Below are 24,149 nucleotides of genomic sequence, written 5' to 3'. Positions count from 1 at the left end.
GATTTTATATTTAAGCATAATTTACTTCAAAGAAAAACAGCATTAAACACTTATTTTGGCTTTTCACATTTAACCTTATAACCTAGACCCCAGAATTGATATTTATGGTAAATGGACATATATGCCATATCATCACAATTCTTAATTTTAGCGTTTCCAGTTAATTTTATTCGTAATATTTTCTTCACATTACTGTAACGTTATAGAGATTATTAGTGCTTGGGAATTCTTTTTCTTTCTATAAAACAAATAGTTAATGAACAATGAATAAAGGTTACTGGGAAAATCAGTTTCTTGCCTACGCACATACTTCTCTCATGCTTATTATTCCGCAGCATACAAATAATAGTATCTCAATATACCAGCATATTCATCATCACTATGTTCTAGCCTAAATACGTTCCAGTTATTCTTAAGCCTTAATTAAGGATGTATTACAAAGACTTGAACTTGTATTTTAGATTTGAAAGTGAAACTTTAGCTGTGACTCGTGCTAAAGAAAGTAGACAAGTATTATTGTAATGAAGGTACATACTGAGAATTCCAGAAGGAGAATTAATTTGGTGGTACTGTTTTCACCTTGAAATTACTAATACGACACTCATAATTTCCCTCTAACTTAAGAAGTTGTTTGTTCGTTTGAAGTTTTGCAGAAAAGAAAACAAGTTACTAAATTGTGGTTCAGTCTTGAACCATATAATGCACCATGAAGAAAGCTAGTTGTACGAAAATATTTACTTTTAAAAATTACTTTTCAAATAAATGATAAGGGTAGAACTGGACATTCCAAATATTTCTATCACAGTGCTATAGCAAATTTTAAAGTCACAAGAGAATCACCCTGTTTTCTATTACTCTAACAAAGCACTAGTTCTCTGACATTCACCCCTACTAAACACCGACACATTTATTTTACCTTTTTTATATTACTTTGGTTTAAAAAAAAAGAAAAAAAAAAAAAACACAAAAACAAACAAACTGAAAAACTTGTTTAGCTTTAAATTTGACCATCAGACACTAACTCAAATCACCTGAGCATAGCTGAGCACAGCCCAATTCTCAAAAAAACTTTAAAACACCCCAGAAATGCTTTACCTTGGTGCAGAGCTTCCCCAGGCTCCATGCTTGTCTGTCAGAATGTTGATAATTTTCTGTATTAGCTGAGTTGCAGTCACCTGGTCTCGGTACTTAGCTGCCATTATCAAATGATGACACATTTTTTCTTCTTCCCGTTTGTCTGCAGAATACTGGGCACACAGTGACTAGGAGAAAAATAAAGACTTTATTACTTTGAATTTTAGTTATACAATCCAAAGGAACTTTGAAGCACTTCATCATTAATTACTTATACAAAACACTTGAGAAATAAGAATTAACCCCATTTTACAGGTTTGAGAATTGAGGCACTGAGCAGCTGCCCACAGTAAACCTGTCCAGAGCGCCAAGCAGGGGATCTTGTTTTGTCATGAAACCTTTAAACACATAGCATACACACAAATGTATGATTTAGCAAACAGTAACACATTAGTAGCCTGATCGCATAATAAAACATGTAAGCACAACCCCTTTTATTTCCTAATAAAATAGCATTATAAAAACAAAGAGGCAATTTCAGAATAAGGAGTGCCAGCTAGCTGACCGCTCCACTCCTGTGACTCTTCATTAGAGTTGGGTAGCCAACCATTTGCTGTTGTTTGTACAAATATGTAGCTATAAAAACTAAGGAGAAAATCTACATATCTTCAGATACACAGAAGACAAAATGCTTATGAAGACTGAATCGATCTTTACCAGATGGCTTCTTGAGGTTGAGCACATTTGCAGGCCAGCATGGGAAAGTTAATAATTTTCCTAGCTGTACTACAAATGTTCTATAAGCATCTCCTATTTGTCGAGGTACTCAAAACCAAATACTGGTGAATAAGAACAGAAAGTCACAGCTACAAACAGAACTCAAAACTATGAAAGATTCTTTGTTACAACATTTTCTTATTATTTTGTTTTTTGCTGATCTTCTGAAAATTTCTCTGTTAATACAAAACTCAAAAAACAGGCACCAGATTTAGATCACCCTCTCAAACCACTGTACATGAAGACCCACAACAAATTATTCAAATATCAGTAGAAACAATAAAGGCTTTTCCCCACTTCATCACTCCCTGTTTCTAATTTCAGTTTTCATCTGGCAATTCCACAGATCGCATATGCCAGACAAAGCATTTCAGCCTTTGTCAATGATTGGATTATTCTATGATCTAGTTAGTAGAATGGACACAAATGCCTGCCTAACAACAACAAAAAAATTGCTTTTCCTTTGTGAAGCACAGCTGATGCAGACACTAGTACAATTATTTCTTAGAGCTTAGATATTAGCACCATATCGTAACACTTTTTATGTTTAAAACAGTAGTAATGGTTCTACTATATAAATCTATCTATATGTACAGGCATTAGAAAGCTGCTGCAAATAAAGAAAAAGGCAGGCTATTAACGTTATTTATATAAGTGTATATACAAATATATATGTCATATAAAGTGAGAGAAAGATAGGAAGAATGTGAAAAAAACACAAGTAAAATAAAATTTGGGGTTGTGTAGATTTTCATAGACATTCGATAACAAAAATGTACTAGCAGATGAATAAATTTTAAAGAGCTATTTTAACAATTTTAATATATTTACAGATTTTCTCATAATTCTTCCCACACCTCAGAGCAATGCTCACCTGATGAACAGACATCCAGGAGTGAAGAATGAGCAGCTGACTTTCCAAGTCAATGAGACATCAAAAATTGGCTTTTGTACTCCTAACGTACTCTGCCACCCCTCTTCACAAAAATATAAGATGGCTAAATCATAACCAACGCTAAACAAGATTTTTCTAGCTCTTTTTAAATACAGCTGTCTTTTCCAATACATTAATATATTTTGCACCCATGACGATTCTGAGTTCTTTTCAGCACTTTGTAAATGTTTCATAAGCTGTTATTTTTAAGTTGCCTGAAAGGGCAGAATTCTAAAAACAAGTGTATAAGGTAAGCTAAGTAGTAAAATGTTTTAAAGTGCTCTTTAATGGATCCTCCTTTACAATTTGAACAGCAACTTTTCATATCTGACATAAAATCCATAGATATAAATCACATTAGAGGGTTATTCTTTCCCCATTATCAATCTCTGTCTCTTTATGGAACATTAAAGTCACATTTGACCTTAAAACATGATAAAATGGAAATCAAACTAGAATGTTTTGTAAAAGATATAATGAACTTCTACCTCTTTAAAAAAAGTCTCTTTATGATGTAATTTTGAACGCATTCTTCATTAAATACCAACAAAGACTTTCAAAGTGTGGCTGTGACATTTAAATGAAGGAGAAAAAAAAAAAAGAAAAGGTATTTTATTGTCCTGACATCTTCCACGAAAATAGAATCAGCCTGTTACAACATAGAAATGTATAGGATTCCACTTTTCAGAAAATTCAGCATTTAATATGAATAGAAATTTGCAGTTACCCTCCAAAATTGAGACACTCTCACATGCAGTAATTCCATAAAATTATAGCATCGCTCCAGGAGGGACTCTTAACCATAGCACACTCTTTACAATATATATTTTACAAACAAGAACAGAAAGAAGCCACAGTTCTGCCAAATATCTGGCACGTGCATTTATAGTTACTCATAAGAAGAAAGTTTTGCAAGAATAATCATCTCTTTGGTCATACAGGTGAATCATCAATTGTTTAGTAGTTCCTACTCACAATATATACCAAATATTCATCATAAAAAGCTATTCCTCCCCCTCCTTCTCAAATAAATTTTAATACAGGAGTGAAAGAAGACTGGCTCCACTGAATGAAATGGAAAGAGACCCAGACCAAAGTAGCCAATCACCACTAGACTGTTCTGAAAGCACTAAAACGTCTCTATTTCTCTACTGTATTTTTTTATTTTCCAGATGCCTTCAGGTCCACCTGATCCACTACTTCCAGAGATGCAATACCAGGATAGAGAGTGGTACATGTTAACACTTCATACTAAATCCTGATCATTCTATTTATGCAAAATAAAAATTCAGCTTGATTTCTGCTTGTGCACAGACTCAAAAATATATTTTTACTATTTTATTTCTTCTTTATTTCTTGAGCCCTTGCACTTGAAATATGTACCCTGTCATGCTTGAATATGCATTTATAATTAGATATACAGTTGCATGCAAACAAAGTTGTCAAACCTTCCGTCTATTAGGTGCTTTGGCCTACATAATTTTTGTAATCTCTTTGGGCAAGTGCGTAATGAAAGCACAATCACAGAAGTACTGCAGTCACACTCATGATGAACCAAAAAACGTTGGAAGGAGAAAAATGTATTTTCATACATACACTTCACAGGTTATCTACAAAAAGTCTTAAATTCAATGGCCATTAAAAGTTTTACAAAGGACAAGTATATTAAGCAGAATCCTTTGAGACAGCACAGAGCACAGACCCTTGTTCTCTATCCCTTCATCCAGGATGGAACAGAAACCTTCTCTTTGCCATTATCACAGAGCGGAACAGGGATTTTTCCCTTTCCACTGTTCCCTGCTTGGACAAGACTGCAAGCTATTTGAACATACAGGTTATCTGAAGATTTACTTTTAAGGAACAGTAATTCTAAAGGAGCATAAGGTCATCCAAAAGGCAAGTTATAGATATGAAAATACAATACATGCTGTATACAGGAAATATTCCAGAAATACTATTGCAAAATACTGAGAAGGTGAATCAGTCTATTCTGCCTGTCTGTATTTCAGCGAAGAGAAGGATTTATCTAGTGTTTCAAAATGATTTTATCTTTGATCTTTATAAAAATGTCAAGTAAAAAATTTCCTCTGCATGGTACCATCTGCAGGTGCACTTTTACAGTCCCAAAATTAGAATGTTATGCTTTCTACAAACTATGAAAAAGTTTCATAGTGTAGGGGTTTTACAAGCAATATTGCACCTTGTTGCTTTCACTCAACTCAGAGATCACTGAACACGTTTACATATGCCAGTTCCTTTGTCTAATCTGGCTAAAAGCTACTTGCTTTGTGAACAACCTAAGACGGTGTCATTTAAGAGGAAAAGTCATCCATGAGATAACACGTAGTCTTGCCACTAATGCAAATTCCCTACAAATAAGGATATTTCGGTAAATGAAGGAGTGGAGCTCCTCAATCCTCTGCTTTCACAGATCTTTGCACTTGACCTCTGACCTGAGGTTTAAAGTCTAGACTAAAAACGCTACCCAGGGAAATCTTACAAAGACTCCTGAATAAGACTTAGAAAAATGAAAGCTTAAAACCTCAACAGCGAACAAAAGTCAACCAATGACAACGTCTGACAGCCACCGTCAATTCTGAAGTGATGCCTCTGTCATCCAACGACTCAAAGTATTGATTTCTCTCAGCATGAAAAAAGCTTAAGCCAATGAAATAGATATAGCATCATCCCCCCGATAATAGCCATCAAGGTTAACACCAGCAGAACACTTATCAAAGTATCTCTTCTATTTCTTCTCTTTTTAATGGACTGAAGACAAAGCAATGGCTTCTCATCTCTGCAACCTATAGTTTTCCAAACCTCATTTATCCACTTTTCCAGCCTTTTATCTGATTTCAAGATTAAAAAGAATCTGCATCTAAATCAACTGTTTGTAATATAAATGTGGAAGGGGGGGAAAGAAAGAATAAAGTCATTTTGTAGCCAGACATTCCTGGAGAAAAAAAAAAAAACAAACATGCATTTAAAATTACAAGAAAGACAGACAGAAAGACAGACAGAAAGACAGACAGAAAGACAGACAGAAAGACAGACAGAAAGACAGACAGAAAGACAGACAGAAAGACAGACAGAAAGACAGACAGAAAGACAGACAGAAAGACAGACAGAAAGACAGACAGAAAGACAGACAGAAAGACAGACAGAAAGACAGACAGACAGAAAGACAGAAAGGCAGACAGACAGACAGACAGACAGACAGACAGAAAGACAGACAGAAAGACAGACAGAAAGACAGACAGAAAGACAGACAGAAAGACAGACAGAAAGACAGACAGAAAGACAGACAGAAAGACAGACAGAAAGACAGACAGACAGACAGACAGACAGACAGACAGACAGACAGACAGACAGAAAGACAGACAGAAAGACAGACAGAAAGACAGACAGAAAGACAGACAGAAAGACAGACAGAAAGACAGACAGAGAAGACAGACAGACAGAAAGACAGACAGACAGACAGAAACAAAAAAAACAAAAAACCAAAAAATGCTCTTGACTTAGATCACACCTAGCACAGACTGGTAAAACTATGGTCATGACCAGAAAAAAAAAAAAAAAAAAACAAAAAACAAAAAACAAAAAACACCCTACCACAGTCAATTTGGGTTAGTGATTAGAGCGAAATGCAAGGATCTCAAGAGACATCTGGTTTTAATCTGTGCTGAATCAACAGCTTTATTTTTTACCTTTATGTCACACCGTATTAAGCTTTAGTAAACCCAAATAAACACTAGGCAACAGCACTTTCACTGAGATTGCATCTCTCAAATGGACCCAATTTAGTAGAGTATGTAAATGAGACAAACCAACAAGAGTTCAACTAGATATAAAAACAACTGACAGAATAAATAAATAGTAAAGAGCAGAGACAAATAACATCAGATTTATTTTGCAGTATCCATTAGTACACTACTTGTTTTGGGTTTACTTTTTTCTTTGATGCTTATCTAATTGATATTATTTGTGTTACAGTAGCACCCTTGGATCACAATCAAAGACAAAGCTTTACACAAACAAGAGCTCTTACTCCTTGCTAGAAACTGGGATTTGCTATACGTGCCCTACATTGTTCCAATAGTCCAACTCTCTAAGCATCACTGCTAACCACTGGCATAAACAGTATGCAGAGACAAATGTTCTTTTTGAACCAAAGCGACCGGTTCTGACTGTACATATTCTCAAATGCTTTACTTTCAAAGCATGCACTAGAATGGACAGTTTGCTCCCTCTCTCTTTTACAAATCCAGTTTATGTCTGCAGTCCATTCATACTGTTATTGTTTTAAAACAGACTAAGATCTTAAAAACATTACTCTTGGGCATTACATTTGAGATACTTTCGGTCCACATCTTCCAAGTAACAAGGCATTTTTCAAGCTAGAAATAATCAAAGTACAATTCCCCTATGCCCTAGAAACAGTAAAGCTCAGCACTTCTGCATAGGTGGCTCTGTGCTCACAGATGTATTAAGCAAAGAAGGAGCCAGCAATGATCTTTTAAGCTATTTCCCAACTACATTGCATCAACATTGTGACATTCAACTGCTTCAACACCACCACAGAGATCAGCACTGTATTCACTAAAGAACTTCTAGTGCAATGCAGCAAATTAATGAGATCCATGAACAACATCTGGAACTGACAAATTCACTTACTTTATATGGAACATCCACTCTGTCCGGCAAATGAGACATATACTTACATAATCTAAGGATTCACTACACATGTTTAATGAGGGCCAAAATAGGGTTACACTGCTCTGATTTTTCATAACTGTTGGGTATTTGGCTTTGAAATCTTTTCATGTGGTCAGTTCTATGCAACTTAAGTTTTAAAAAGGGTTAAAAATAATTTTCATCAGGTGGGGACTTATATGCAAATCTGAAAGTGGGCCAACTACAAAGACTTCTATCCCTTCAACCAAAGCAAAGCAGTATTTCATTGTCACCTTGTCTGTAACTAGTAGTTAAAAGATTTGTGAGCAACTTGTTACTGCCAGAAGACAAATACAGTATTTAGTTCCAGTCTCCAAAGATGCAGTGAACACTGGCCTAGGGAACTGTCCCCGTTCTATTCTCAATGCTTCCCAGCTTTTCTTTCTGTTCTTCTCTTTTACCTGCAGGCTCTTTCTCACATTACCCAGGCAAACTTCACCTTTGTTCTTGCCGTTAGTACCTTACTCTAGCAATAGCATCGGGACACTTCCTCCCCTCCATACAGTATGAACATGAAGTGGAAGTAGGGGAAAACAGTTATCATCCACTGCAATGATGGTGCTGTCAGCTCAGGAAACATTTGCCAAATAAGTCTTGCTGTGGCTTTCAACCCATTCTTCAAGAGCTTGTGAAAATCTTTGTATGATCAGGGGCCAGATGGCACATTTCCAGTAAAAGCCAACAAACTAAAGCTCTGAAATATCCTTATTCACCAACTGCGATCAACACCTTTCCAACTGTCTTGTTCCACTGAGGCACGGTGAGAACCTGGGCTACCTGTAAGGTAGGTAAGAAAGCAGTCCAGCTGCTCTGGCCCCAGCACCCAAATAATTACTTCTCTAGGATTCAGATTTCCAGACACCCTACTGCCAGCACTGATCCTTTATAACTTACAGCACCAAGACCTGGCACAGGAGTGACGCTCGAACAGACTGGAAGTCACATGCAGCTCAGGTGGCACTGAGAAACCTCAGATGAAGTCTCTAAGAGCAAGTAACACACACTATTGAGTATTTTTGAACAACACAACTTACTAATTAAGAAGCACTTAAAGGTACTACATAAACAGCAAATTTTCATAAGTTTTGTGTCAGATGAATTTGGAATAATTTCTCACAATAGGGGCAAAAGGTACATTTCTGACAGTGGGGAAACAGTAATACCGCAAAACATGGAAAAAAATGGAAATTCTGAATTAAATAAAAAGTGGTAATTATTTTTTAATGTTTTAATTTGGAAACATTTTGTCAACCTTCTTTCCTAAAGCAGGAAAAACAAAAATCTAAATCTTAAAGTAATTCAACTTCTGAGAGCACAAAGAATGGAAAAATTCACCCAGAATAATTCAGATAAGCAGATAAACCAAAAGATAATTTAAAACTTTATTACAAAATATCTTGTACCAGCTTAATCTATATATGTGGCTTCAGACTCTGGCTTTAACAAAGTGAAAGACATTTGCATGAATTAAAATTCTTTAATTTCTATAGTTATGAAAGACACAGCTATAAATACCTAGGTATATTAGTATTTAACACATGTTAATTTTCTCAACACCTACCTTACAGGAACATGTATTCCTATATAGGACTCTTTTTTTTATTATATAAGAACTCACGTTCATATTATATGTAAAATACAATGCAAAAATAATCAACATACCTTTGATGACTTTGTTATTTATTGTTTGAGAGTCCTGCTGCATCACACTCACTAAATTTCCTTATAGATTTACAAAACACATGCAAAGCAAATTCATTTCCAGCCAAAATCTCCACATAAACAGTTTCCATGATTATGTGGAGTTCCGGACTTCCAAAAGACAGAATGATTAGCCCCTTGAGATATCCCTGCAGCCCAAGGTCTGTGTTTCTATTTCTATTTTATACATAGTTCCTCTCAAGCACTTCTCAGCTTTCCCTGTTTGGTGTCTTAGTTTAAGAACACAACTCTGATTTTAACCTAGGAGTTTCAGAATGTATCAAAATATACCAACCCATGAACAAAGAACAGAGAAACCACAATCATTCGAGATAACAAGGTATTTAGGCATAATGGCTTCCCATCTTGCCATGACTGGTTGCATGCCAATGACAAGCACATCTCTAATAGGCTTCAGTACTTTAGATACCAAGTTGTTTTGGGTCCTGACTGGGCTCCTTAGGATGTCACTTATGATGCTTAATGAAAAACAAATAAGTAAATAAAATTGTAGTTTGCCTTTCTATAACTTCATTCTGTACTCTGATAACAGAATAAAAGGCATGTTTTAAAATTATCCTACTCTGTATAGTAGTCTAGTACTCACTAGACATTAAGAACAAGCAAAGGGAAAAATACCAACAGCACACAACAAAATCAACGTACTACACAGGGATACATAATGGTAATTAAGACAGCTGTAGGAACAAATTGCCTATTATTCTGCATCAGCAACAGACAGAGCTTTAAAAGCTTTGTGTCATATTTGGCAAACCTTTTGTGAAACCTCAGCTATGAAACATTCAGACATGAACAGGAACTCACCACTCAAAAGGTAACCCATCTGTCCTTCACCAGCTTCTGTCATGCTTGCTCTAAGAGTTAATTTAGTGGACTTGATCTCTGACAGTTCAGAACATTTTCAGCCCTTCACAATGGAGAAAGACCACCTTGACTGGCACATATCCTTGAGCAACACTGCTAAATAGGACCAACACATTTGCTGGCAAAGCATTTCCTTCTCACACACAGAAAAAAATCTTCAGTTTCTGCCATTAAGTCATTGCACTTTCATCTGTACCTGAGGAATCTTAATTCATTAGTAAGGAAAAGTATTAAGAGCTGCTTTTTTTTTTTTTTTTTTGTCAGAGGAATTTGAAATTGCTATCAGAGAATAATCTGTGGGGAAAAAAAAAAAAAGGATTATATGGGATTTTATTCAAAAGTCTATTCAAAAATAACATGCTCAGTACTGCTGATTTGCAAATTTCTAACACTCCAAACTTGCTCTTCACCTTATGGTAAACTAAGATTCTTGAGAAGTTTATTCTTTGGAGAACGAAGTATTTTAAACGCAGGATATTTTGATTAAGATGATGATGAAATGGCAAAGGTTTTTTAAAAAAAAAAATAATCCTGAAGCAAATTGAAAGTATTCTTAAAATATGGTGTTTTATAACAATTATTCTTTAAAATCATTCCTAGTCACCTACTTTGGAAACATATTAAGCAGTCACCATTCCAGCTTTAGCTTAACCTCTGCCTCAACTTAAAGCTTCCTCTCAGAATTCCTATAGCATCAAACTGTGAAAAGCAAATTATTTTAACTTTTTTCCCCTCTCTTTTTTTCAGTAGCCTATGTTTTGTATTTCATTCTAAACAGCATATGAGGTTTTTTTCTTTGTGATTGGTTCTCATGCATTTATGTAACACAATTTGGGAATTTCAGAATGGCACAAGATAGGTATGAACACGTTTAATTTTTAATTAACATTTTTTATTCAGAAAAAGTTCTACCACACTTGAAATGTTGATGTTTGGCTCTAAAAATTGTTGGGGACAGATAATTTAATTTCTTTTTTAAACTGTGTAATTTTATTATCCATAAAAAAACAGCTTTTGAAATATTCTGGCTATTCAAAGTATGAGAAGACAACAGTCTCTCCTTTAATTTACAGCAGTTTAAGTTAAAAACACTCATTCATACAACTCTAGGTCCTTATACTGAGCTATATGGAACAGAAAATACTTTATAACAGCTGCTTTCAAATCTATAATTTTCTTGCCCACTTGGTTTAAATTAAAAGACCTCGATGATGCAAATGTCAGTATTGCAACTACCACAGATGTGGCCTTTAGAGAAATTGATAATGTGTAGCAACAACCAGTTTCTACAGGTATCATCCTTTCTGTCAACTTTAAAAAAAAATTAAGCATATTCCATAAACATATTCATTTACAAAAGAAGAATATGTAAGATCCTTTTCAGGAGTCTTCTGTTTCTCATTTCCCATTTCAATATTAAATACCAGAACTTGTAAAACATCCTATTCCAAGGCTCTGATGTTCTTGCTGATTTCTATTTTTGGCTTTGTTTCAGTGCAGCATGAAAGATTTTTCTGTCTGGTTGTTTTTTTTTTAATGGTGTGAGGGTGTTTTCATACTACCCTGTGATAACAGTTATCAGCATTTGTTATGAACAGCTGAACTCATGGGTGTTGGTGTAATGGCACAAAACAGACTACACAGTACAAAGGCACAAATCCCACTTAGCTAGTTTTCTCTATCTGACTTTAATTCCGTATAAAATAACAAACTCAATACTTGGAGCTTGTTATGTTTAGAGCACAATAGCCACTCAGGATAAAAAAGCAACATAAATTCTGTGGATTTTTAAAACAATAATCTGAGATTTGATGTGAATTATAGTTCCATTGTTAACATTATATGTATTGAAAGAAAGTACAGTGACTAATCAAAATCTCCAGCTTCCACTAAGCATGCACAAAAATGAAAGAAACTACTGAAATGCTATAAAACTTTATATAAAACACATGTAAGTGACAGTTATTGGACATACCAAAGAGCCATGTAACAACATTTCTTGCACACTTTAACAGCCTCTGTTACACTCTAGCCAATAATCTACTTCTAATACTCCACATTTCTGAGCAGCTTCAAACAACTGTCACGCAAAAACAACCCGAGAAACATTCCTGCCTCTTCTGTGGCCAACCACATGAAATTGCCTTGCAAAACAGTGTTGGTCCAATGCCAAGATGGGTGATGCCGGCTTCAAGGCTATCAACAACTGCTTGAAAATGAGATATTTAGGGTTTCTAACAGGCAGCGTAGGAAAAAAATAAGCAAAAATATTTCAGAAGTCAGAATATCTGATTTTTTCCTTCTGGAAATGTTTAGCACATTTCAGACGAATCGCAGCATAATTTAGAGATGCCTGTAGGTGGCATGTGGTCCTCCCCAGGGATGAGGGCCAGCACAGAGCCGGTGCAGCTGCAGATGACCCTGTCCTGCTGGTGGTAGTGGAGGGAGGCTGCCCCACAAGCTGGCCAGAGCCCAGGGCCAACCCTCCATCCTAGCCATGCCCACCACCTTGCTGCGGGCTCCCTGATCCTTCTCAGGTCCCCAGCCATGGGGCAGGTGGGCTTCCCAGCCTCAGGCTGGCCCTGGCCCCGTGGCCCTACCCTACTGGGGCGAGGGGAAGGGGCTGTGCTGGCCCTGGCAACCCTCCCCCAGGGCTGCCCTCCTCTTTTCACAGTGGGGGGCAGGTTGGAGATGCTTGGTGAGGTCCTGCCCAGGAGGTTGCAGTTATACAGCGGGTGCCCCTGCGGGGCGCTGCCAGCCCTTGTGGCAGCCCAACAGTGTATTCTAAGTCTACGACTCGTCTGAAATGTTAAGAATTCTGATTAGTCCAGTCTCGGTTCCCTTTGCTGGAAAGCTGTATAGATCTACTCAGAAATAAAAGGCTGCCTTTATAAAAGATTCAGAATGTCACCCTTGGTTGGGTATGGCTTTACAGTTTTCCACTGTTTCCCTCCCTGGATCCCAATAAGACTTCAAGCTCCATCTGCTACAAAATAAAGATAATTTTAGGAATTTAACTGAAAAATCCTTATTTAAACAATTACTGTCTCTCTTCAATCATCATTCATGGAGATATTTATTTCAGCACAGTCCCTATATTTTGTATTCAGAACAGAGCATTCTCAGTGAAGCTTTCATTGGAATGTGAAATACCAATGCATTTAGCATAAACTCAGCATAAACTATTACACTAGATGAAATATTTTCCACAACTTCCTCCTCCATAACATTACAATAAATGAAAGAGAAAAATACTCTATGTGACTAATATAGGTGACATTTAAAGCCTTAACTGTATATGCCTTCAGGCGCTACTCATGAACTTCTCTAAACATCTCAGTAGCTTGATGCATATGTTTTACTTCCCACATTGCCCCAAAGTTGATTTTCGTAAGTCACCTTCATGAACATCAAAAAAAATAAACATGCACGAATAAACTTTGTCATGCTTAAATGAGGAGACTGCCTTAACTACAAGTTGAGACTATGGACACTATGAATTCAGTGCAAATAAGAGAATGACCAGTGTATCTATAGCTTGCATAATCAAGAAGCCACAGGTCAAGACAAGTAACTACTCAAACTATGGACTAGATTTTCAATACAGACTTCTATAAGGTCAGATATGCTGTGTCATTTAGGGACATCCAAACCTGTTTTGGGGTTGCAATTAAATCTAAGATGAAGATACTTGTTCTTCCTTTCTTTTATAGATTTATCAGTGTGCAAGTGCTTCGGTAAATCCTCCAGATAAAAAGCGGACTTTACTTTCCAAAGCTGATAAGGGTCAGAATTTTAAAAATAAAATATTTTGGAGGATATATACATAACTACATTCAGCCACAGACAGTAGTTTAATGAGTCAGTAAAAGAAAGCATATTGCAGGGTACACAAACTTGTATGCGGTATGTTTTTATACATAAAGCTGCAGAACAAGCTGGCTTCATAAAATCACTTCTAAACTCTCATTTCAACCATCAGCCATGATTAAAAAAAATGAAATTTTTAAAAGTAACGCAGATAATAACATCCTAATACCTGTATGCACCAATCTACCCTGGTAACTTCAAAACTGCAGAGGTTTCACATGAAATACAGCTATAGTCAAATGGGATGGGCTTTAACCCAATAGCCTGAACTCAGGTCAGTCATAAGCAGTATTTGCAACTCAGATGCTTTTGCCAGGAAAAGTAAAATCAGAAAACAAACATGCAGAAACAGAACTAGAATATAGGGAAATACTTTGCAGTTTTGTGAACTCTTTCTTCAATTCCTGTTATAAACAACCTTCTCACATAAAAACTACTTTTGAAAACTAAATTGTATTTGAAAGAATGTTCAACACTATTGCCAAAAGACTGTCAAATACATCTGGGCTACAAATGACAATATGCTGGATCAAAAGTTAACACTTATTTAGCAATCAGATGCATATTTCATCCTTAATGACGGCCTGAAAAGAAGAGTTCACTTTATTCTGGATGCAGGTATCAAAGCAAATCTCACAAAGCAACATAGGCGCATCATCTAAGGATCTTTTTCACATTAAGAATCCTATTAGAAGGAAAACACTAAAAGGTAATTGAATTTCCCTCAGTTATCTTCATCTCTGTCAGCTCCTGCTACAATAACTTACTCTCCAGAGCAGAGATAACTCAATTCTGTCCAGCAAGCATATGTTATGAATCTCCAAAGCAAACTTGTCTAAATCATTCTGGTCTTCTATCAAGGTTGGCTGTGGATATGAACTCTGACAGAAGGCAAACAAATTTATTTTTATCTTTTCAATAATTCACTTCCCTGTACCTTGATGGAAGAATCTAAAGACATAAATGTTTCCACTAATTCTAGAATTATAAAGACTGATTGAAAATATTTCATCTGGAAGTTAATGCTATTATAAACTGTTTGATTCACCATTCTGTTTTAGCAGAAACAAACAAGTGTGTTGCAACAGCTTCAGGTTCCTGTAGGTATACAAAAACTAAAACTATCATTTTATGCTGTAATTGACTATTTTTTTCAGAATGGTTTTGACATTTATATTTTCAACTTCAATAGGAATGTTAACTATACAAATAATAACAACAGGAGTATACTCTAAATTTTTATCTCATCAAAGCTCCTAAAACATCAGTAAGCACAAATTCTATACTTGTGTAAACAAGCTACTTTGATTTAAAAAGTCACATTTTAGGAAATTAGACTTATCTAGACCAACATCACAGAAGAAAAGCAAAACATAAAGCAGCCAAAGGAAGAGTAAATTACAAGAATCAGAAAAGCTACTTCCAGAAGGAAAGGAGATAAAATACTAGGTAAGGTTTTGGGCAAATTAACATTAACTGTACAATTCCTGTCAGTCTGTGATTGTTTCAGGCTGTTCACCATAGATGTAAAAAAAAAGGCTGAAGAATGGGTGAATAATGAAGTGACAAAATACATTGCTGATACTAAGCTACACAGAACTGTATAATCATGAAAGCGTTGTGAGGAACTGGAGGGGGAGCCTGGAAGATCGAGTCATCATGGTAATAAAACAGCACAGGAACTTCAGTGTAGATAAAAGAAGCGTAGGAAAGAATATAATTTTAGATACAAAATGATGGACTCTGAGTTCACCTTTATTTTCACTCCTTTTTGCCATAATGAGATGGTATTATCAATGACATAGTTCTATGAAACCATCAGCTTGGTACAGGATAATCAACAAGCACGGAGGAATCAAGTACAGAATTAGGAGCCACTGGGAAGAGAATAAACACAGAAAACATTGTGTATTTATAAATTCCTGGTGTGTCTACAGCTGGAATGCTGGGTGCAGTTTTGGGTCTTCCATCAGGAAATATGACAGAACTGACAAGCATTTTGGAAGGATTCAGAACTGGAATCACTGCCACAGAACAAATAACTATGTAACAGTAGGACTTTTCAAAGGGGGGAGGGAAGACAACTCAGGAGGGATAGGAGAATTCTGTAAAATCATGTGGTGTAAGAGACCCTTTCTAGGTGAGTTTGCATGAATGGGTTCTATAGATTCTTACAGCATTAGATGGAGAGAGCCACCAGGAAAAAGCAGGCCAAAGAGTTGAAGAGTCCATGCTGAGGTCACGTGTGAAAGTTTCCCAAGAGCTCGTAAACTCTAGGGACTGGCAGTTATGTCAAATTTGCAAAATATGATCAATTCAGAATGCCACAGGTCTGCTGAATTTGTTCACCACCACTAGCACACATTAGTACCAGCAGCAATGTGTATGACTCGCACAACATCCAAGAAAGCCAGCTGTTACTCTACACAAATAAGGAATACAGAATTGTATATATATACACCCATGAAAGCAAAGGACCTTCTGCAGGACTTTCTGAACCTATTGGAATAAACCCTTCATTACACTTGTTAGAGTATACAGTTGGAATCAGCCTCCTAACTGTAAGCTCCAACTGTAAGCGTGTAAGTGATGGCACTGTGTGTAGTTAACAGCTATTAACATTAACAATATTACTCTGTTAATTACAACAGTATAATGAACAGGTGTTCTAAGAAATATGGGTTGTGATCCATGTCTCCCCTCCAACCTGACTCTCAACCAGAGAAAAGGCATTTTACAACACAAGAATGAAACTAAGACGCCAGTACAGTTTACAGTTAACTCAGTGTAACTCTTAGCGATTCAAAGTTTTACTAGGCAAATGGGGGAATAATCCCTGAGGCAGTACTAATCACATGACCAGCAGTTCTGGCAAGAAAGAATCAGAAGTCACTTCAAATTGCAAGAGTGCTCTGGGAAAGCATTACTATGTTTGCCTCTTTAATAAACTCTTCCTTAAGCATCCACAATTTGAGATAGAATAATAGGCTTGATAATGGACTTATCAACGGGATTAGTCTTGCTCATCCATGATGCAGTAGGACTCAATCTTCCAAAAACAGTCACAGAATAGAACTACCAGGATGATCCAGAGTATGCAGACACAACCTCAGATGAAAAAACATAGAAGACTAAAACTCACTTTAGCCTAGCAAAATGAAGTGAGGCTGTGATAAATACCAGATTAAACAAGTAAAAATAAGAACTAAAGAAAAAATACTAATGAAGCCAAAAGATAATAATGACATAATAACAAAGAAATATATGCTGAATATAAGCAAAACTCAATTAGCAAAAGTTTACAATTGAGCAGAATATTTAAGTCCATCCTACCAGTTGGAATGGTGAGAAAACACATCTTTGGGTATTCAGACCCTGAAGATCTTTTGTAACCTTCTCAGCACCAGTATCAGAATTATTTTAATATAATGTCTTTCTCATTGAGATCAACCCAACTTACAATAAAGCACATAGGACAGATATCTACTGTCACCAATGTTTTTTCTTCAAAGCTGAAAAAATTCTAATACTCTTAATAAAAAGGTACATAAGCAATGCAAGTTATCTTTGGAGAGAAATTTTAGATTAAAATCTCCAGTCAAGCACAACAGGATATTTGCTCTGTTAATGTTAGAAATTTATACTCTACTTACACTGTATTACTTCAGTCAAGAGAATTTTAGAATCACTGCCTGGCATGAGCTACCATAAAAATCTGTACATGAATAATAAACAAGGTAAGCACTACTGATTTATTTTTCATGAATAGGTGAGAAAAACAACATTTCTGATGGGTACATCTAATTTGAAGCAAGAAATTTCTTAGCTATCTAGCTTAGTTTTCATATTATGAGCACAAAAATATGCAGCAAAACATGGAAAATGTTTTTATAGACAACACAAAAACTGTATAAAAAGATACAATATTAGGGGTTCAAAGGAAATGTATGTCATCCATCAAAAGTTTTTTTAAAAGATAAAAATAGTCAGAATGGTTAAGCTGCAAGAGAAAAAAGGCTGTAAGAAAAATGGCATCTTCAAGAAGTTTGTTCAAAGAAGAAAAACATGTCAACTATAGCATGTTAGTTTTAAAAGCAGAATGAAGCAGGCCAAAAGAGTTTGAGGAACACTTGCATAAAGGCATAAAAGGTAGCAATAAATTATTTTTCAAACAAATCAAGAGCACTAAGCTCATTAAGGTATCTCTGTAGAGCTAATAGAAGATAAAAAAGAGCTCTTGGAACACAGGACCACCATAGAGAAATGCTAGCAGAGGAGTTAAAGAAAACTGACAAGTGACCAACTGCTGGGACTAGACAGTATTCACTCAGGTGATCTAGAAGAACTGGAGGTTGAACACAGCTGAGCTACAGTGTTCTTGTTCAAACTGCCTCAGTGCCAGAAGTATGAAATATGCCAAATGGACTGGAGGACAGCAGGGAACTACATGGCAATAAGTCTGAAATTTATAAAAGGCAAATTGGTAGCTGTGTTTAAAGCAAAAAGCAAACAATGGAATAAACACACTGGCAAGAGTGATCATTGCTTTTGTAAAAGGAAGTCATGCTTCATTAGATTTCTTTCAACAAGCCACTGGAGACACAGAAAAGAAAGATCCAGTTCATAAAGTCCACTGTTTGAATGCCAAAGAGATATTTAAAGAAAGGCAGGAAGTGGTAGGGCATAAGGGAACATCTTTATGTTGATAAAAAATTATTAAAACAAAGGAAACAGGTTTAAAAAAAGAATAGTTAGTCTTCAAAGTGTAAGAAAATCAGAAATTGAATCCCACTGTGTTTTTAAATGTATTTAGAAATGACTGGAGAGTGGAAGAGGTGTCAAATTTTGCTGATAGCTCTAGGTAATTCAAGGTAGTAAAAAAAACAAACAAAACCATGAAAAATCCTAATACAGGGACCAAGAGATAAAACAATAGGTGAAATTCATAGAGAACTGCAAATCTTTGTCCAAATTGTGATCCCTGCTACCTGGGTAGAACCAAGGAAGCAGTCCTGTATAATTGCACTATTCTTATGCTTGTGTCTAGGCACATACTATTCAATTCTGTTAGAATACTGAGTTTGCTGGACTTTTGGTCTAATCCAGTACAGAGGCTCTTGAGTCTCAGCACACTACTCATCTGTGAAACAAAAGAACAACATTATTAATGCAAATGAATAAAAAAAGACATGGAATTTCCAAGTGAATTTTGTTAACGTCCTAAATGATTTTGGAATTTGAATGCTCTAAACAAAGTTCAAGTTATTCAAGTTTACTACCAAATTGTTTCCTATTCCAGAAAACTGGCAGGACCTGTGGCTGTGTAACACCCTAATAACTAAGAGTTGTTCATCTGAGTATTTGACTGATTCCTGTCACAAGTCAATATCCACAAAGAACTATCTGTGATAAGTGGAACTTACCTATTTAAATTCTGCACATATTAATATAAGACCAGACATTCATATTTCTGTACTTGTTTTCCTAACACATGACCACTTAGAAGTAACTCATTAAGTCACTGCTGTGGAAGAGATATTCCACAGTATAGATTAGTTTATGTTACTTGCTTCTTACTGTGTATAATTTTACTTTAAGAGTTATTCTTTCAAAGCAGTTAAGTAACAAGTTTGAAACTTTGAATTTGTAATTAAAAAGAAAAAAGAACAAACAGAAACCAGTCTTAATAAAATAGTGTTTAGACATTACCTTATTTATGTTGATGAATCTTGTAAGCACACACTAATTGCTATTCTGGATTTTGTGTGGTATTTAGCTAGCTAGTGAGCTAAAAAATCTACTTTAGAAAACAAAAACAAACCCAAAGCAAACAAACAAACAAACATCATACAAACCAACCCCCCGGTCAGCCTTATGATTATGGATTTCACACACAAAAAAAGTTAACATGGACTGTCACAGCAAACAATAAGTTCAAAAAGGAATGTCTGTTCCCAGTCTAGTAGAAGACGGATTACAGCAGAAGAATACGATGCTGCTCTCCCTTCTTCTAATTACCCCATTTTCTTCATGCCTATGTTGTTTCAATTCAGTCATTCAGTAGCAGGGCAAAATTATAAAACATAAGTGATTACAGGAATTGAGTCTTTGGCTCCTTCTGGCAGAGGTTTTTTTTAGGTTTCCAGGGTCTACAAATGCTAGAATAACAAGAATTCCACAGCATGTTCTGCTAAGACTTCCAAAGCCATGGAGAACAAATTAAGTTCGTTGATAATCTCTAGTGAAAATCATCAGCTGTAACAGTACTTGCAAGAGGGGGTAAAAAGTTTTTAAAACAAAGGAAAGTTTATCATTCACTGAAAGGAAAACATAAGTAGATGTGTTAAATATGTAAAATAAGAGGAAAAAAAAAAGGCCATAAAGTTTAAATCTCATACAGCTAACATGGTAAAACACTGTGCAGAAGAGACTCATATCTTCACAATGTTCTTGGATTTTTTTTTCCAAATTATACTTAGCATGTAAATGAAACATAGCATAGACTATAAAATGTGGAAGAGTCTCAAGATACTGCTAAACACTTAGCATTAACTACAAAGCAATAAACTTCATTAACATCAGAAAATGAGAATAGATGTCTTTTATATGAAATAGCTATGGTTATGAATCTATTTCATTTATGTATTCAGTGTGATTTGAAAAACCCAATAATACATTGATACTTGTTAGATTTAATTATTCACATAGTTTGTCTCATAACTTGCCAAAAATATCCCAAAATGGTAGTGAATCACTTCTTGTTTCATCAGAAAAGTCCATAGGAGAGAGTAATTCTAAAATGAATTTTCTTTAAAGCTGCTTCAGAAACAATATTATATTTTTGATAGCTCTTAAACATGTCGGTAATACATTTTGATTTAAATTTGGAATATATATATATAAAAAAAAAAAGGTATCTCAGCATTCCAGTGCACGTTTTCATTCCTTCTCCTCCTAGTGCTTATTAAAGCATAGTGAAAGAGAAACCACAATTTTTCACTCCTTTCATAATCAGGCAATACTTTATCCCAACACTTCCCAGAGCACAGGAAAATGTTATGAAGTTCAAACAGAAAATGAACTTCTCATTTCAGTATCCTTTGAGTCACATGAGACAGTGGATCCTAAAAATTGCCACCTCCGGAATATGAGAAATTTAATTTTCCAGTTTGGTACTTGTCAACATATTGCAGCAGAACAAAACTGGTTAATACTCCAATGGAAAAAAAAGAATTCTTCCATGCTCAGCACTCTTTTGAAGAGTTTATAATACCTCAAAAAAAAAAGGGTTTAGAAATGAAAGTCAAAATTTTTCTTCCTTCTACCGACAGATGGTGCTATAAAGCCTAACCTACCCAATTTATGTAAAAATCCAAATTTGAGAGAGTTAAGACCACTCATAACGAAATGTGTAAAGGCCTATTTTTCTTTGAGGGCACATCTAACTTCCTTTATGTTGCCACATTACGTTTTTGCAAATCTTATTGACAATAACTTTTGGTTACATTACTACAGGACGCCCACAACTTGCACTATCCATTATCTTCACATGTTCTGTAAAGATTCATTGCTGATAACCTACACTACTAGACAGAATACTAATTGAAACCATTCCAGAATCTTTTGTTCTAATAAAGAAGGTCATTGCCATCAAGTGTGTTGAATAACACTTCACATAGAAGGATGTTGTAAGTGCAACAGAAAGATTATTTGATGCATAAGTTCTATAACAAAGCAGCTTTTATTAAACATACTGGAAAATTATATGGAGAATAGGGACCCAATCAAGGATTAAAACCTTCTTTCCTTAAGTAACTTTGTTACATATAGAAGTAACAATCAGCTAAAGAAACTACAAAGACACCAAATACCTTTTCATAATTCTTTCAAGGGCTCTCAAACATTCTCTTTGACTTATAGGTACTCTGCCACAATTGATCTGCAGTACTTTTAGTTTGCATCCTCTGACACAAATAACATCTTCTAACATTTAATGCCTAGTACACCAAAGGGGAAAAGGTGAAGAATATACAAGATTATCAATCAACGGAACCACTGAATTTTGTTTTCTGCCAAGGAAACAAAAAGCAAATAGCTACATCCAAGTCACTATTGGAACGCTTGCCTAGCCTTGCATCTTATCTCTGTCAAGGCATTACTTATATTAAGATTCGTTTCTCAGCATAAGCCATGAAGTAAAACATTCAGTTTATTACACACAGCCTATAAATTGATACTGAATAAGAATTAAAACTGTAAGAAAGTCCAAGTCTTCCGCATGAGAAAACATAAGTGAACAGAAAAGGGCAACAAATTTTACAGCAGCTGGAAATGCTAGATTTAATTATTGAAGGGAAATCATGCAGAGAAGTTAGCTGCCTAGCATGATTTATAACAAATGCAAAGGGAAAGTCATGTGAAATTTTCAGTTCATCAACAGAAACAGCCAATAACAAGAATGCCAGCACTTCATATTTCTATGGATGATGAAAATTTGAAAAAAATAAGACCAAGAATTCAAGGGAATGACACCACACAATCTTTTCAAAAAGTCTCTTTGAGGAGACAGGTTAGTTTGTAAATTACAGAAGCAGTTACATTTTACTGAAAGAATTACCAGAGTCTGTTTTCCTCACAGACTTGGAATAAAGAATGCTTGTCCATCTGTTCTAGAAAGTTTTCTGAAAATTAGTGTTGCACTGTACATTGCTCCTCTACACACACAGACACACACATGATGTGCAACATTATGAATGGTTCCGTACAGTACTTTTCCCCTCATTTTCCTATTCCTTCATGTGACTTTTCTAGGCAAAAACCCCCCATGTTGCTGGAAGAATATTCATCAAAAATATTTTAAACAAGCATTTAGATATAGTATCACTGGTTTTGGTCAAAATCCAGTAGTGCCATCTGACAGCAAACTAAATCTTCACTAGAAACACTGTGATGCTTGAACAGACCAGTCCTACAACACTTGCAGGTTTACATATTTAGAATTCTATAAATATGTATATTCACACACAAGTACATGAAGAGATTTATGTAAGACAGGAGGCCTATCTAAGGCAATGGGCACTCCTGTCATAAATTATAAAATAAAGTCAATTAGAGTACAAAATTCCCTCCCCCTCCTCACACCAAATCCAATTATTCTTGTCGGCCTGACTCCGCAGCAGTTTGCACACATAATCTAAGACACTGCGAATCACCACATTTTTCAAGGTCATTTCTAGAAAGCAGTCTAGGTGGTAGCATGAAACTTGTTGTTGGAATTCAGACATTAAGAGGTTCCTCTTCAGGATTTTCAGCTCTACCAAACACTCAGGGTAAGATTTTGAAAAATGCCTCAGAGACCTGTGCATATAAATCCCAGCGACGCTGGGCAAAATTAAGAGTTATAAGTTACATTTGGAATGCTCACATTTCCACATTCCCTGTAAAAATGTGTGCTTCACTGCCACCTCACTAGAGAAATTAGTGGAATATTGCTTCATCAGCCTTCTTTGAGGCTTAATCACGTATGCCTCAGGTCTCCTGTGACCTCCCCACATGTCTACATCCATAGATGTAACTACTTATAGAGGTAGCAGTGAGAACACAGGTGAAGGAAGGATCAGGAAAAAAAAAAAAAAACAAAACAAAAAAAGTAATCGAAAGTTTGACCTTTGTATTCAGCCATAGACAAACTTCTCACAACCCATCCTTCACCTCTAATACAATTTTTTTCTCTCTTTCACAATACCAGCCTAGAAGAAAGACAGCATAACTGGTTTACTCATAATTTGTTATGTTACTTATATTATCTCATATTAAAAAAAAAAAAAAGGAGTGGTCAGGCACTGAAGAGGAATACTTTTCTGTCTTTGTACTGGCTGCTGATATGTAAGGTAGGGCCCTCTAGACAGGATGGGAGATTGCACCTTCCATGAGGGAAGCTGAGCACCTCCAGTTTGAAGAAGCTTCTGGAGTGCAGGACTGCAGAGCCAAAGGAGAGGTCTGCACTGCAAATGGAGACAGACACTCCTGACAAAAAGGAGGAAACAGAAAGATAGCCAAGTCAAGATGACAAGCCCTTCTTGCCACCAGACACAAAAGTAGATGTGCAGATTTTGCTGCTGTTCAAGACACTAAGTTTCTGAAAGAGAAAAGTGCCTTGAGAAGACATAGGGAG

The 24,149-nt window shown here is 35.7% G+C and overlaps 1 protein-coding gene across 4 annotated transcripts in view; it reads right to left on the bottom strand.

Moving 5' to 3' along the window:
* Positions 1-24,149, bottom strand: part of LRBA (LPS responsive beige-like anchor protein) — a 415,639-nt gene that overhangs the window by 241,158 nt on the left and 150,332 nt on the right. For all 4 annotated transcript variants that reach the window (XM_042796732.1, XM_042796735.1, XM_042796733.1 and 1 more), the window contains one exon: positions 1,096-1,262. In XM_042796732.1, coding sequence (XP_042652666.1) covers positions 1,096-1,262 — 167 coding nt within the window. The remainder of the gene's footprint in view (positions 1-1,095; positions 1,263-24,149) is intronic.

Source organism: Tyto alba, unplaced genomic scaffold (genome assembly GCF_018691265.1).
Source record: "Tyto alba isolate M040663 unplaced genomic scaffold, T.alba_DEE_v4.0 Super-Scaffold_23, whole genome shotgun sequence".
NCBI lineage: Eukaryota > Metazoa > Chordata > Aves > Strigiformes > Tytonidae > Tyto > Tyto alba.
Note: the sequence above shows the minus strand (reverse complement) of the source record. Positions and strands in the feature narration are given on the sequence as shown.